General features: G+C 42.2%; 1 protein-coding gene across 1 annotated transcript in view; it reads left to right on the top strand.

Moving 5' to 3' along the window:
- The window catches only part of LOC106579442 (phospholipid phosphatase 4), a 76858-nt gene extending 72292 nt beyond the window's left edge, over positions 1–4566 (top strand). Inside the window, exon 7 of the mRNA XM_045701936.2 lies at positions 1146–4566. Within this exon, the coding sequence (XP_045557892.1) occupies positions 1146–1357 (212 nt within the window). The 3' untranslated portion in view covers positions 1358–4566. The remainder of the gene's footprint in view (positions 1–1145) is intronic.
- Positions 4567–17607: the final 13041 nt, after the last annotated feature.

Raw genomic sequence — 17607 nt, 5'->3', positions numbered from 1 at the left:
AGTCAAAAACATGATTTTCCTGTGTTTTATATATATTTCCATACTTTGAGGTTGGAATTATACTGTGAAATTGTGAAAATTATGATAATGCCCTTTTAGTGTAAGAGTTGTTTGAAATGACTGCCTGAAATTTCAGCCTGTTTTGGTGGGATGGAGTTGGTCTTCCTGCTTGAGAAATTGCCCTTTGCTAAGAAGCTGTTTTTGTTTATTTTTTGACCATTTTATTTTAAAACAATCACCGTAAGGTACTTACTGAGAAATGAGATAAACTTACTGAGAACTGAGATAAAAGAATGGCTGCATTGGACCTTGATCACACTGCTCCCAGCACCCATCCAGACCAAACTCAAAGGCTGACCTTTCCTCTTGTTTTCATATCTGTCTACCTGCAAGACTTTAGGAAATACCTCTCTGAAGTCTGTTGTTGGACTGTAACAAATTCCACATGACTGTGCCACCTCCATTTTTCCTAGCTACTTATAATCTAAATTAGCTGACATTTCCAATGTTATCACCAATAATGAAGTAACATATCAATAATTAATGCACTGTATAAATAACTACGTACCCAAGTTAATTTCCTATTTGTAACGGTCGTCATATAAAGGGGACCAAGGCGCAGCGTGTTGAGTGCTCATCTTTACTTTTAATGAAAACGCTTAAACAAAGAAAACAAAACGACAGCCAACAATTCTGACAGGTTATACTAACAAAACAGAAAACAACTACCCATGAAAACCAAGGGAAAAAAGGCTGCCTAAGTATGGTTTCCAATCAGAGACAACGATAGACTCTGACGCTAGCCTCTGATTGGAAGCCAAAACATAGAAAAACAAAACATAGAATGCCCACCCACCTATCACACCCTGATCTAACTAAACAGAGAAAACACAGCTCTCCTAGGTCAGAGCGTGACACTATTGTAGATTTCTGAGATATACTGTAGGTAAGTTAGACCCAAGGTAAGAGTGTGCAACTAATAACACCAATGTTGTGGGTTCATTTCCTGCAGGTATCACACACAGAGACACACAAAAAATGTATGCACTCACTATACTGTAACTTCCTTTTGGATAAAACAGTCTGCCAAGTGGCATATATTATTATATGTACAGTATTAATATATTATTACTATTATTCCCTAGATGCCTTTGTTGGAGGGGTGATCGGCCTGCTTTTTGCTTACATCTGCTACCGACAGCACTACCCCCCGTTCCTGCACATGGACTGCCACCTGCCTTATGCCAGTCTGGCCAAAGCCCCCCACCTCATCTCTGCCCAGGGCGATCCTCGGGTCCTGCCCACTGAGAACGCCACCAGCCTGCCTCTGAAGGGGCTGACGGAGGGGCCTCTATGACTCCTGCCTACCCCTACCTCCAGACACAGTCTCTAACCCCACCCTCACCCCAGGACCACCCAACCCGCTCCCCCTCTCACTATCTGTAGACTGACTAGCTAGCACTTACATATACCAGTGGACAGTGCTGTACCCCCCCTCGCTCTCTCAATCTTTCTCCCTGTCTCTCACCTCCCTCCATCCTCACCCTTTGTTTGTTTTGCCTGCCAGAATCAGAACCCTTTCAGTGGTCTTTATTTAGAGAGGCTGTGTATGTATGGCATCTGGGAATATAGGACAACACTGCTGGAGCAAAAAGGCAAAAGCCCTAACCCAACATTAAACTGCTAGGATGTTCATTACAAGTTGTTGCTCGACATTTTATTTACTGCTCACTTCAGTAGAATGGAGTTAGCTGGTATAGCGGCTGGTATCAATTTGATGTAGAGTTGGATGGAAAGCAGAGTGCCTGGTGGGAATCCCATTAAATGTCACAGCAATGAGGCACTGGGTGTGTTAGATGTCACAGCTCCCCAATTTAATTTATGACATATCTAATCACTTTGTCAGTGAGGGAATTCACACTACAAAATCTGATAGCTCACACATTTCTAACTTTGAGAGAACACATCAACTATAATGGCCAGATATATGGTCACTAATGTTGTCCAAACTGTATTCTATTATTATTCTATTAGCCTTGGTCTTAGACCCACAGTCGTTGTTTTTGCATTGTTCACATCTCTCCTACTGCTGGTTTTCCATGGAAACATAATGATAAATATAACACCAATAGGTCGTTATCAATAAAATGTCTCAATAGCGTTCGATTTGGCTGCTGGGGGGACAAGGAGACCCCACCATTGACAACTATGTGCTGTTTTCAAGGAATTGTTAAATAAATGTTATTACTATTTGGTTTTAATATCATCATCATCTCTAGAAGAGTATTCCACACTAAGCTCTATCATCACAGTTTTACAGCAATCAGGAAACATCAATTGAACAATATCAAGGGCTCCCGAGTGGCGCAGTGGTCTAAGGCACTGTTTGATTCCAGGCTGTATCACAACCGGCCGTGATTGGGAGTCCCATAGGACGGCGCACAATTGGCCCAGAGTCGTCCGGGTTAGGGTTTGGCCGGGGTAGGTCGTCATTGTAAATAAGAATTTGTTCTTAACTGACTTGCCTAGTTAAATAAAGGTTAAGTTAAATAAAATAAATGTATTTTCAGATTAGGCTTTTGGAAAGAGCTTGACATCACGCTGGTAAAGTTGTCAGTCAGACTACTGTCATCACCACTATAGAAGGCAAGCAAATCAAACAATATTTGGAAATAGCCACCTAATTTATCTCCTGAAAGTTATCTTGTTAACTAGCCATATTGACGTGATTTGTTAATAGTTAACTAGCCAATTTAATATGGTCCATCAATCAATCATGTCTGTCAGCAGCAATCATGATTAAACACTATTTAAAAGTGGATAATGTTAGCTACTTTGCAAAGTAGGCCTACGTTAGTTGGTGAAAAAGTACATTAGGTCTATTTACCGCTATGTTTAGCCAAATGTACAAAGTTTCTATCTGTAGCTTACAGAATAAACATTATCAGCTAACAGTAACAATACTTCGGCATATGCACCCATCTGCTGCTTGACAGGCAGACGCCACAAACCATGGGAAATTAACTTCATACTCGTCAGGTATAATTCACTTTTAATTTATATCACTCAAACATCCAACTAATAGTGGCCAATATTGAGAGATATCGTGGGTCTACCCTTACATACACTATATATACAAAAGTATGTGGACACCCCTTCAAATTATTGGATTCGGCTATTTCAGCCACGCCCGTGGCTGACAGGTGTATAAAACCGAGCACACAGCCATGCAATCTCCGTAGACAAACATTGGCAGTAGAATGGCCTTACTGAAGAGCTCAGTGACTTTCAATGTGGTACCGTCATAGGATGCCACCTTTCCAACAAGTCAGTTCGTCAAATTTCTGCCCTGCTAGAGCTGCCCCGGTCAACTGTAAGTGCTGTTATTTTGAAGTGGAAACATCTAGGAGCAACAATGGCTCAGCCATGAAGTGGTAGGCCACACAAGCTCACAGAATGGGACCGCCAAGTGCTGAAGCGAGTAAAAATCATCTGTCCTCGGTCGCAACACTCACTACTGAGTTCCATACTGCAGTATGACGGACGAATGTGGGTTCGGCAGATGCCAGAAGGATGCTACCTGCCCGAAAGCATAGTGCCAACTGTAAAGTTTGGTGGAGGAGGAATAATGGTCTGGGGCTGTTTTTCATGGTTTGGGCTGTTTTTCATGGTTTGGGCTAGGCACCTTAGTAAAGGGAAATATTTACACTACAGCATACTATGACATTCTAGATGATTCTGTGCTTCCAACTTTGTGGGAACAGTTTGGGGAAGGCCCTTTCCTGTTTCAGCATGAAAATGCCCCCTTGAACAAAGTGAAGTCCATACAGAAATAGGTTGTCGAGATCTCAACCTCATCGAACACCTTTGGGATGACTTGGACCTAATCGCACAACATCAGAGCCCGGCCTCACTAATGCTCTTGTGGCTGAATGGAAGCAAGTTCACACAGCAATGTTCCAACATCAAGTGGAAAGCTTTTCCAGAAGAGTGGATTTATGATTACTGATCATGAAAAGCAAGCAGGTACTTGCTGTAGGTTTCTAACTCCAATGATGAACTAAATGTGTTTAACAATCCCTTGAAAACAACATGCAGTTGTCAATGGTTTTAGTGGAGCTGCAGGTCTCCTTGTGCAGCACTGCTTGTGAGGACAACCCAAGCATTGCAAATGGATTATAGTCCACAGATGCCTCACAAAATGAATAGTAATTTAGAATTATAGTGGGGTTAGGGCCCTTAGAGGGAGCAGACATTGCTCATTATTGTGTCTTGAATTGTGCCAAGCCTGATTTCATGCCAATTTATAAAAACAAATTCTGCGAACTTTTTCACTGAGATAACATACAGTATTCCCCATTGTTAGTTATCAAACTAAGATTAATTGGTATATTTCCTTTACTGCTGAAGCATACTGTACCATTGCTGTGGCATTATAGGGGTGAGCTGAGCTGGGCTTTTGCATCTTATGTAACTACTTGATGCCCCATCCAGCCCTATTCACCATAATGCAGAGCGAGGGATGCCAATAGTGCACCCAAGTCCACCCAAATAGGAAAACAAAGCACTACATTCTTAGACGAAATGGGTTATTTGATAGGAGAACCGTTTGTCTGTGAAAAGGTTTCCACTTAGAACCTTGTATTAGTGAAAGGATTCCACTTGGAACCAAAATGTTTTCTTTTCAGAAGATCCTCCTACAGAGAAAATTAAAGAACCCTTCTAAGTGACACCTACTTTTATAAGAGTGTATGTCTCTGCCTGCAGCCCCATACCAGTCTGACTCGGTTCTGCAATGATTGGTTTGCATTGTCCTGAAAGTTTATCTCTTGTCCTGAAACTACATAAGAGAGAGCTGGGTTATTTTCCATCTTGGCTTTGAGGGCAAGATAAGAATCACATTCATGATCAACAATTTGACACATGCTGCCAGTTATTGGCAGTGCATTAAAAGTGTATGAGTGCATACAGTGGCTTGCGAAAGTATTCACACCCCTGGCATTTTTCCTCTTTTGTTGCCTTACAACCTGGAATTATTTTTGGGGGGGTTTGTATCATTTGATTTACACAACATGCCTTCCACTTTGAAGATGCAAAATATTTTTTATTGTGAAACAATAAGAAATAAGACAAAAAAAATGAAAACTTGAGAGTGCATTACTATTCACCCCCCAAAGTCAATACTTTGTAGTCACCTTTTGCAGCAATTACAGCTGCAAGTCTCTTGGGGTATGTCTCTATAAGCTTGGCACATCTAGCCACTGGGATTCTTGCCCATTCTTCAAGGCAAAACTGCTCCAGCTCCTTCAAGTTGGATGTGTTCCGCTGGTGTACAGCAATCTTTAAGTCATACCACAGATTCTCAATTGGATTGAGGCCTGGGATTTGACTAGGTCATTCCAAGACATTTAATTGTTTCCCCTTAAACCAGTCGAGTGTTGCTTCAGCAGTATGCTTAGGGTCATTGTCCTGCTGGTGGTGAACCTCCGTCCCAGTCTCAAATCTCTGGAAGACTGAAACAGGTTTCCCTCAAGAATTTCCCTGTATTTAGCGCCATCCATCATTCATTCAATTCTGACCAGTTTCCCAGTCCCTGCCGATGGAAAAACATCCCCACAGCATGATGCTGCCACCACCATGCTTCACTGTGGGGATGGTATTCCCGGGGTGATGAGAGGTGTTGGGTTTGCACCAGACATAGCATTTTCCTTGATGTCCAAAAAGCTAAATTTTAGTCTCATCTGACCAGAGTACCTTCGTCCATATGTTTGGGGAGTCCACATGCCTTTTGGCGATTACCAAACGTGTTTGCTTATTCTTTTCTTTAAGCAATGGCTTTTTTTCTGGCCACACTTCCATAAAGCCCAGCTCTGTGGAGTGTACGGCTTAAGGTGGTTCTATGGAAAGATACTCCAATCTCCGCTGTGGAGATTTGCAGCTCCTTCAGGGTTATCTTTGGTCTCTTTGTTGCCTCTCTGATTAATTCCCTCCTTGCCTGGTCCGTGAGTTTTGGTAGGCAGCCCTCTCTTGGCAGGTTTGTGGTACCATATTCTTTCCATTTTTTAATAATGGATTTAATGGCGCTCTGTGGGATGTTCAAAGTTTCTGATATTTTTTTATAACCCAACCCTGATCTGTACTTCTCCACAACTTTGTCCCTGACCTGTTTGGAGAGCTCCTTGGTCTTGGTGGTGCCCCTTGCTTAGTGTTGTTGCAGACTCATCATGTGACACTAAGATTGCACACAGGTGGACTTTATTCAATGAATTATGTGACTTCTGAAGGCAATTGGCTGCACCAGATCTTATTTATGGGCTTCATAGCAAAGGGTTTGAATATATATTCATGCACCACTTTTCAGTTTTTTTTTTATAATCTTTTGAAACAAGTTTTCTTTTCTTTTTCACTTCACCAATTTGGACTATTTTGTGTATGTCCATTACATGAAATCAAAATAAAAATCCATTTAAAGTACAGGTTGTAATACAGCCAAATAGGAAAAATGCCAAGGGGGATGAATACGTTTGCAAGGCACGGTGTGCCTGTGTGCCAGATTGTGTGTGTACGTGTGTGCCTGTGTGTCTAATTGTGTGTCGAAAGAGTCCACCAGCATGTTGGACTTGGACTTTGCTTTTGGTCCAATAACATTACAACACAAAGCTAACCAAGTTAGGCATGAGCCTTTCCTTAAGTCCCATGATGGATAGGACTGTGTATAGGTGCTAAACAGTGGACATCATAAGCCATTCCATGTGGAGGTCTGAGCACATCTGGATGCTAGTCATCAGCCCTCCTAAAAGTTGACCCAGCTAATGCACAAAGGTCTGTAACTTTTCTGTAACATCAAGTTTTTCTTTGCACCACTGATTGCATTGAACAGTGTTTGCAGGTATGAGTATCCTTGATTGAGGACTTTTAAGACCTAAAGCATTTAGTCACAAGTTACAATTCTTTGATGCTGCTGGGAGCATTGTCATGACATATCAGAAATGTGTTTGGATTGTTGAAGTGTTGTATAGACCTATAGACTGCCTGTTGGAGCCACAAAGTACTGGAACTTATTTTCTTAATGTAACATTTATTATTTGCAGCACTAAAGTCTGTGGCTTGAAAATATATATCATGTTGGGGGAAAAAAATAGGTAACTAAAAGTAGTGATTGTGGATAAATATTCAAGGGTGAAATTGCTGTTAATGAGAGTAGAATTATGTTTGCTTCGTTTTACCAACATTTTATTTATAAATTACTTCTAATCTGCATTTTGTATTTTTTTTAAAATTTCTTTTAATTTTGAAAAGGTAACCACACTGATGTTGAATAGCCATCTATGGAGAAAAAAATAAGTATCATTATTGACCAGGCATGAAAATATCATTTTTGAAAAATATACTATTGTATATGGATAAGCATGTCTGGCCTTGAGAGCACTTTGAAAATGTGTTTTCCTGTTTATATACTTTATGTGCAACAATGGACTGTCTGCCGCTGTGTGAAAATCATCCATGAACAGAGATAGGAAAAATATGCACATGTGCGCTTCTTTTGTTTATAAGTGGGACTCTACAGACCTTTCATTTGTGGCTAAGGAAACTTTTAGTGTTACAACATCAACAAGACGCCATTTTGAAAACAGAGAGAAACCTCAAAGTTTGAGGATGTTAATAGAAACTATACTTAGTGATTTTATAATATACAGCGCCTTCGGAAAGTATTCAGAGCCCTTGACTTTTTCCACATTTTCTTACGTTACAGCCTTATTCTAAAATTGTTTAAATCTTTTCCCCCCCATCAATCTACACACAATACCCCATAATGACAGAGCAAAAACAGGTTTTTAGACATTTTTGGTAATAAAAAAACGGAAATATCACATTTACATAACTCTTCAGACCCTTTACAGCAATTACAGCCTCGAGTCTTCTTTGGTATGACACTACCAGCTGTACTTGGGGAGTTTCTCCCATTCTTCTCCGCAGATCCTCTCAAGCTCTGTCAGGTTGGATGGGGAGCGTTGCTGCAAAGCTATTTTCAGGTCTCTCCAGAGATGTTCGAACAGGTTCAAGTCCGTGCTCTGGCTGGGCCACTCAAGGACATTCAGAGACTTGTCCCGAAGACACTCACTCCTGCTTTGTCTTGGCTGTGTGCTTAGGGTCGTTGTCCCTGACCAAGGCCATTTTCCCCCGATTGCTCAGTTTGGCCGGGCTGCCAGCTCTAGGAAGAGTCTTGGTGGTTCGAAACTTCTTACATTTAAGAATGATGGAGGCCACTGTGTTCTTGGGGACCTTCAATGATGCAGAAATGTTTTGTTATCCTTCCCCAGATCTGGGCCTCAACACAATCCTGTCTCTGCGCTCTACAGACAATTCCTTCAACTTAATGGCTTGATTTTTGCTCTGACATGCACTGTCAACTGTGGGACCTTATATAGACAGGTGTGTGCCTTTCCAAATCATGTCCAATCAATTGAATTTACCACAGGTGGACTCCAATCAAGTTGTAGAAACATCTCAAGGATGATCAATGGAAACAGAATGCACCCGAGTTCACTTCTGAGACTCATAGCAAAGGGTGTGAATACTTATGTAAATAAGGTCTTTCTAATTTAATGTGCAAAAATAAATCTAAAAACCTGTTTTCACTTTGTCATTATGGGGCATTGTGTGAAGATTGTGGAGGATTATGATTAACAAAATGTGGAAAAAGTCAAGGGGTCTGAATACTTTTCAAAGGCACTGAATATTAATACAATATATTTTACTATATTATATAATATGCAACTGAACAATTGTATACTGCACGTCCACATTTGAAATAGAATTTGTTCTTGTCAGTTCTAACCTGGTTAGATATGTTAGAATATTTTTCAATGGACTCACTGTCAGATGAGAAGGTAGAACTGAAGGATACTTGTGTGTGTAACTCTCTGTTCTCAGTGAAGGTGTGTGTGTGTGTGTGTGTGTGTGTGTGTGTTGTGTTGTTCTACATCAGTACAGCTGCCCTCTTATTTGGGGTGTTTCCAATAAACATGATAATATGCTTATGAATGTGGTATCTTAGATGTTGTGTTCACATGTCAAACGTACTATTTTTGCAGTGTGTTATGGAATGGGTGTGAGTATACTGTGTTAGAAGTATTTGTGTAAGTGGCATGAGTAGTGAGTGAGGCAGGGCAGGTACAGTGGCTTGCGAAAGTATTCACTGCCCTTGGCATTTTTCCTATTTTGTTGCCTTACAACCTGGAATTGAAATAGATTTTTTGGGGGGTTTGAATCATTTGATTTACACAACATGCCTTCCACTTTGAAGATGCAAAATATTTTTATTGTGAAACAAACAAGAACTAAGACAAAAAAACGGAGAACTTGAGCTTGCATAACTATTCACCCCCCCCCCCAAAGTTAATACTTTGTAGAGCTACCTTTTGCAGAAATTACAGCTGCAAGTCTCTTGGGGTATGTCTCTATAAACTTGGCACATCTAGTCACTGGGATTTTTGCCCATTCTTCAAGGCAAACTGCTCCAGCTCCTTCAAATTGGATGGGTTCCGCTGGTGTACAGCAATCTTTAAGTCATACCACAGATTCTCAACTGGATTGAGGTCTGGGATTTGACAAGGCCATTCCAAGACATTTAAATGTTTCCCCTTAAACCACTTGAGTGTTGCTTTAGCAGTATGTTTAGGGTCATTTCCCTGCTGGAGGTTAACCTCCGTCCCAGTCTCAAACCTCTGGAAGACTGAAACAGGTTCCCTCAAGAATTTCCCTGTATTTAGTGCCATCCATCATTCATTCAATTCTGACCAGTTTCCCAGTCCCTGCCGATGGAAAAACATCCCCACAGCATGATGCTGCCACCACCATGCTTCACTGTGGGGATGTTGTTCTCAGGGTGATGAGAGGTGTTGGGTTTGCGCCAGACATAGCATTTTCCTTGATGTCCAAAAAGCTACATTTTAGTCTCATCTGACCAGAGTACCTTCTTCCATATGTTTGGGGAGTCTCCCACATGCCTTTTTCTTTAAGCAATGGCTTTTTTTCTGGCCACTCTTCTGTGAAGCCCAGCTCTGTGGAGTGTACGGCTAAAAGTGGTTCTATGGAACAGATACTCCAAACTCCACTGTGGAGATTTGCAGCTCCTTCAGGGTCATCTTTGGTCTTTTGGTTGCCTCTCTGATTAATGCCCTCCTTACCTGGTCCGTGAGTTTTGGTGGGGTCCTTTAGAAGGTTTGTTGTGTTGCCATATTCTTTCCATTTTTTAGTAAGGGATTTAACGGTGCTCCATGGGATGTTGAAAGTTTCTGATATGTTTTTATAACCCAACCCTGATCTGTACTTCTCCACAAATTTGTCCCTGACCTGTTTGGAGAGCTCCTTGGTCTTCATGGTGCCGCTTGCTTGCTGGTGCCCCTTGCTTAGTGGTGTTGCAGACTCTGGGGCCTTTCAGAATAGGTGTATATATAGTGAGATCATATGGCACTTAGGTTGCACACAGGTGGACTTTAACTAATTATGTTACTTCTGAAGGTATTTGGTTGCACCAGATCTTATTTAGGGGCTTCATAGCAAAGGGGGTGAATACATATGCACGCATCACTTTTGCGTAAAAAAATTAAATATATATATATTTTTTTTTTAAACAAGTAATTTTTTTCATTTCTCTTCACCCTTTGGACTATTATGTGTATGTCCATTACATGAAATACAAATAAAAATCAATTTAAATTACAGGTTGTAATGTAACAAAATAGGAAAAATGCCAAGGGGGATGAATACTTTGCAATGCACTGTAAATTTCATCGACAGTGTGTCATTTTTACAGTTGGTCTCAGTACATGTCACAGGTTTGTACTAATTACTAAACATATTTCTTCCCTTACAGGTTCTAGGATCACAGGCCACACCAACACAGACACCAGAGGGTCAGAGGTAAGTACAAGATTTAACATTTTTATTATACAAATAGCAAGGTCAAATTTATTTTAAAATAGCACTCAAGTGTTGCGCGAGTCACCCAGTCCAGTGTTCTCCATCCCGGGATTTGCGACTGTAGCGGTTGGAGTGTGGGAGTGGGTAGTAACTCAGTCCAGTCCTTTGGGAACGGATAGAGAATAGTTCCGTTTGCGGACACCAGTCCGGGGTTTACTTTAGTTGTGAGATTCCTCCATTTGTGACTGTATCAGCCTGAGTGGGGAATGGGTAGTAATGCAGTCCATTCAGTTGAGAGCGGATAGAGAATAGTTCAATTCGCGGACTCCAGTCTGTGCTTTACTAAAGCCATGGGCTTTCTCGGGCCCAGGTGTTGAAACAAACAAGTGGAGGGAAATCTTTGGTGAATGACGCTGAGTGGAATACTGTTTGTTCATCGCTAGAATTTACCATTAGCATACATAGGCTGAGTGTTTTGACTGTTACTCGCCTGTTCAGATTGCTCTTCGAAGTATCCGTCCTTCAGGAATGCCTCCTCACTCACGTCTCATCTCTCGATTGCCGGAAGACAAGCCCATCATAATCAGGAGTTGGTCTATTGGATCTGCTGGGCTGGCGAGAGACGAGGACACGTGGCTGCAGGAGATGGTCACTGGTGAGGAAAGAGACAGTCGACGGGGTTCCCACCCCGGAAGGGAGAGAGCGCTGGTACATTTGATAGTCTCTTTTTATAGGTTTGTAGGATTGGTGTTAGCAAATGGCTTTGTAGGTATTTAATGCAGTGGGAGGTGTCATTTCAAGCTTCTGCCTCCAACCTTAGGAAACTCTAATCCACTTTCTCCTCCCTCCTTAATCCTCCACTTTCTCCCCCCCCCCTCCTCCCTCTCTGTGGATGACTTTGTCAACCACTTTGAAAAAAAAGTTGACGACATCCGCTCCTCATTCACTCAGCCTACTGAGTCCATTGGTCCCACTCACACGGAACTAGCCTTGACCTCTTTCTCCCCTATCTCCAAATCCTGCGACTAGTGATGTCCGGAAGCCCAAAAACCTGCCCACTTGACCCCATCCCCTCCGTCCTTCTCCAGACCATCTCTGGGAACCTTCTCCCATTTCTCACTTTACTCATCAACTCATCCCTGACCACTGGCTGCATCCCGTCTGACTTCAAGAAGGCCTCCTCAAGAAATCATTACTCGACCTCTCTAACATCAAAGACTATAGACCGGTATCGCTTCTTTCTTTGCTTTCCAAAAAACTTGAGCATACTGTCTCTGACCAACTCTCTCATTATCTCTCCAAGAACGATCTTCTTGATCCTAACCAGTCAGGCTTTAAGGCGGCTCACTCAACTGAGACCTCTCTCCTCTGTGTCACAGAGGCTCTCCTCTCCGCCAAAGCTGACTCTCTTTCCTCCGTTCTCATTGCCATAGATCTATCCAAGTGCTCTCACTACTGGTGTCCTCCCAGAGCTCGGTTCTAGGCCCCCTCTTCTTTTCTCTTTACACGAAATCACTCAGCTCTGTCATACCCTCACATGGTCTCTCCTACCATTGCTATGTGGATGACACTCAACTACTCTTCTCCTTCCCCACTTCTGACACCCAGGTGGTGACACACATGTCAGCGTGCATGGCAGACATCTCAGCTTGGATCTCGGCCTCACCACCTCAAGCTCGAGAAAACGGAGCTGCACTTTTTCCCTGGGAAGGCCTGCCCACTCTAAGACCTCTCCATCGTGGTTGACAACTCCACGGTATCCCTCACGGTGTCCTAAGGGCCTTGTTCAGGGAGGTTACTAAGAACCCGATGGTCACTCTGACAGAGCTCCAGAGTTCCTCTGTGGAGATGGGAGAACCTTCCAGAATGACAACCATCTCTGCAGCACTCCACCGATCAGGCCTTTATGGCAGATTGGCCATACGGAAGCCACTCCTCAGTAAAAGGCACATTGCAGCCCACTTGGAGTTTGCCAAAAGGCACCTAAAGACTCTCAGACCATGAGAAAAAAGATTCTCTGGTCAGATGAAACCAAGATTGAACTATTTGGCCTGAATGCCAAACGTCAAGTCTGGAGGAAACCTGGCACCATCCCTACAGTAGCGTCATACCCAAGAACACTTGAGGCTGTAGTCACTGCTTCAACAAAGTACTGAGAAAAGGGTCTAAATAGTTATGTAAATGTGATATTTACGGGTATTTTTTTATACATTTGCAAAAACGCTGAGGATTTTTATTATTTTTTAATCAATTTTAGAATAAGGCTGTAAAGTAACAAAATGTGGAAAAAGTCAAGGGGTCTGAATACTTTCCGATTGCACTATAAACACTGAGTGTGCAAAACATTAAGGACACCTGCTCTTTCCATGACATAAACTGACCAGGTGAATTCAGGTGAAAGCTATGATCCCTTATTGATGTCACTTGTTAAATCCACTTCAATCAGTGTAAATGAAGGGGAAGAGACCGGTTAACCTGTTAGGGCTAGGGGGCAGCATTGACACGGCTGGATAAAAAACATACCCGATTTAATCTGGTTACCACTCCTACTCAGTAACTAGAATATGCATATACTTATTACATATGGATAGAAAACACCCTAAATTTTCTAAGACTGTTTGAATGGTGTCTGTGAGTATAACAGAACTCAAATGGCAGGTCAAAACCTGAGAGATTCCTTTACAGGAAGTGGCCTGTCTGACCATTTGTTGAACTTCTTTTCCATCTCTATCATTTACTAAGGATCTCTGCTCTAACGTGACACTTCCCACGTCGTCCATAGGCGCTCAGAGCCCGGGAAAAAACAGAATGTCGTCATTCCAGCCCCAGGCTGAAACACATTATCGCCTTTCTCAAGTGGCCGATCAAGAGACACTAGCTTATGCGCGTGACCCCGACCGCCCCCGCCTTTGGGATTTTTTCCTCTGTTTGCCGAAAAGGAGATTCCCTGTCGGAATATTATCGCTTTTCTACGAGAAAAATGTCGTAAAAATTGATTTTAAACAGCGGTTGACATGCTTCGAAGTACGGTAATGGAATACTTAGAATTTTATTGTCACGAATTGCGCCATGCGCGTGACACTTCTTTACTATTTCGGATAGTGTCTGGAACGCACGAACAAAACGCCGCTATTCGGATATAACGATGGATTATTTTGGACCAAACCAACATTTGTTATTGAAGTAGCAGTCCTGGGTGTGTATTCTGACGAAGACAACAAAAGGTAATGAAATTTTTATAATAGTAAATATGATTATGGTGAGTGCTAAACTTGCCGGGTGTCTAAATAGCGAGCCCGTGATGCCTGGGCTATGTACTTAGAATATTGCATAGAGGAGGTCTGTATCTATAATTCTTAAAATAATTGTTATGCTTTTTGTGAACGTTTATCGTGAGTAATTTAGTAAAATGTTAGCGAATTCCCCGGAAGTTTGCGGGGGGTATGCTAGTTCTGAACGTCACATGCTAATGTAAAAAGCTGGTTTTTGATATAAATATGAACTTGATTGAACAAAACATGCATGTATTGTATAACATAATGTCCTAGGGTTGTCATCTGATGAAGATCATCAAAGGTGAGTGCTGCATTTAGCTGTCTTCTGGGTTTTGGTGACATTATATGCTGGCTTGAAAAATGGGTGTCTGATTATTTCTGGCTTGGTACTCTGCTGACATAATCTAATGTTTTGCTTTCGTTGTAAAGCCTTTTTGAAATCGGACAGTGTGGTTAGATTAACGAGAGTCTTATCTTTAAATGGCTGTAAAATAGTCATATGTTTGAGAAATTGAAGTAATAGGATTTTTAAGGTTTTGAAAATCGCGCCACAGGATAGCAGTGGCTGTTACGTAGGTGGGACGAATTCGTCCCGCCTAGCCTAGAGAGGTTAAATAGGGATTTTTAAGCCTTGAGACAACTGAGACATGGATTTGTGTGTGCCATTCAGAGGGTGAATGGGGAAGGCAAAATATTTAAGTGCCTTTGAACGGGGTGTGGCAGTAGGTGCCAGGCGCACCAGTTTGTTTCAAAAACTGCAACACTGCTGGGTTTTTCCACACTCAACAGTGTCCTGTGTGCATCAAGAATGGTCCACCACCCAAGGGACATCTAGCCAACTTGATGCAACTGTGGGAAGCATTGGAGTCAACATGGGCCAGCATACCTGTGGAATGCTTTCGACACCTTGTAGAGTCCATGCCCCAAAGAATTGAGGCTGTTCTGAGGGCAAAAGGGGGGGGGGGGGGTTGTATGTACAGTATGTGGGTGTATTTTCTTTTTGGGACTCCCCAACAAACAGGACCAAGCCTGGCCTGCTTAGGAGTGACGGACTCCATCCAAGCTGGAGGAGTGGTCTCATCTCATCTGTCAACATAGACAGGGCTCTAGCTCCACAATAAGATAGGGTGGAGGCCAGGCAGAAGGCTGCTAGCCAACCTACCAGCTTTGTCGAGTCTGCCCCTAGCACAGTCAGTGTAGTCAGCTCAGCTTTCCCCATTGAGACCGTGTCTTTGTTTCGATCTAGGTCGCGCAAAACTTAACATGGCGGTGCTCGCCTTAGCAATCTCACTGGAATAAAGACCCCATCCATTCCTGTCATTATATAAAGAGATTGTGATAATATCTCACATTTCAAAATAGGACTACTTAATGTTAGATCCCTCAATTCCAAGGCAGTCAAAGTCAATGGACTAATAACTGATCATAACATTGATGTGATTGCCCTGACTGAAACATGGCTCAAGCCCGATGAATGAAATTGACCATATCCCCTTTGCATCCCGCAAAGGCAGAGGTGTTGCTAACATTTTACAGTAAATTTCAATTCCTCCCCCAAAAATATGACTGAGTTTTTGTCTTTTGAGCTTCTAGTCATGAAATCTATGCAGCCTACTCGATCACTTTGTATAGACACTGTTTACAGGCCTCCTGGGTCGTATACAGCGTTCCTCACCGAGTTCCCTGAATTCCTATCGGACATTGTAGTCATTGCATATAATATTCACATTTTTGGTAACTTCAATATTCACATGGAAACGTCCACAGACCGACTTCAAAAGGCTTTTGGAACCATCATCAACTCAGTGGGTTTCGTCCAACATGCCTCTGGACCTACACATTTCTACAATCATACCCTGGATCTAGTTTTGTGGATCTAAATGTTTTTCCTCATTATCCTGGACTTTTGGACCACCATTGTATTACTTTTGTAATCACAACAAATAATCTGCTCAGACCCCAACCAGTTGCACTTCAAAGCCATGCTATACATTCTCGGACAACCCAAAGATTCCTAGATGTCCCTCCACCTACCCAAGGACGTCAGAGTACAAAAATCAGTTAACCTGTTATGGCTAGGGGGCAGTATTTTCACGGCCGGATAAAAAAAAACGTACCCGATTTAATCTGATTATTACTCCTGCCCAGAAACTAAAATATGCATATAATTATTAGCTTTGGATAGAAAACACTCCAAAGTTTCTAAAACTGTTTGAATGGTGTCTGTGTATAACAGAACTCATTTGGCAGGCCAAAACCTGAGAAGATTCCAAACAGGAAGTGCCCTCTCTGACCATTTCTTGGCCTTCTACACTCTCTTTATTGAAAACTGAGGATCTCTGCTGTAACGTGACACTTCCTACGGCTCCAATAGGCTCTCAGAAGGCAGCAAAACGCTGAAATGTCTTTGCAGGCCCTGGCTGAAAAACAGTAGCGCATTTGGATAGTGGTCGATCTGAGGACAATGAGACTGAGGCGCGTGCACGAGGCGACACCATGTTTTTATTTTCAGTCTTTGAACAAAAACAACGACTCCCGGTCGGAATATTATCGCTTTTTTACGAGAAAAATCGCATAAAAATTGATTTTAAACAGCGTTTGACATGCTTCGAAGTACGGTAGTGGAATATTTTGAAATTTTTTGTCACGAAACGCGTCGGGCGCGTCACCCTTCGGATAGTGTCTTGAACGCACAACAAAACGCCGCTATTTGGATATAACTATGGATTATTTTGAACCAAACCAACATTTGTTATTGAAGTAGACGTCCCGGGAGTGCATTCTGATGAGGAACAGGCATTCCCCAAGACAGAAAGGCCTTCACTTCGACGAAAAGATCATTAGAAAGCAAATTACGGACTCCTCTTTGAATCTGCGTATTTATCCAAAACTCAGTTGTCCTAAACAGAACTGCCAGAACCAAGCATCAATGGAGACACTCGAGTTTTATAATCTTGTATGTCTCAACACATTCACGAAAATAGCCATGACCTCTAAATCTTCCGGCTGCCGACTGGACCCTATTTCAAGTAAACTACTGAAAATGAAACTTCCTGTGCTATGTTGACACATAATAAACGGCTCCCTATCCTTCAGATTTTTCCAACCTCACTAAAAGTGACGGTAATTAAGCTTCTCCTGAAAAAGCCAAAGCTTGACCTGGCAAATTTCGAATGTCCCATTCCTCTCCAAAATGTTAGAAAAAGCTGTTGTGCAGCAACTTACTGCCTCACAAATAATGTATACAAAACCCTCCAGTATGGTTGCAGACCCAATCATAGTACTGAGACTGCACTAGTGATGGTGGTAAATGACTTTTTAATGGTGTCAGACCAAAGCTCTGCATCTGTCCTTGTGCTCTTTAGTTCCGCTTTTGATACCATCGATCAACACATTCTTTTGGAGA

The sequence above is a fragment of the Salmo salar genome, chromosome 19 (genome assembly GCF_965601325.2).
Source record: "Salmo salar chromosome 19, fSalSal1, whole genome shotgun sequence".
Classification (NCBI taxonomy): domain Eukaryota; kingdom Metazoa; phylum Chordata; class Actinopteri; order Salmoniformes; family Salmonidae; genus Salmo; species Salmo salar.
This window is presented reverse-complemented; position numbering and strand designations above follow the sequence as displayed.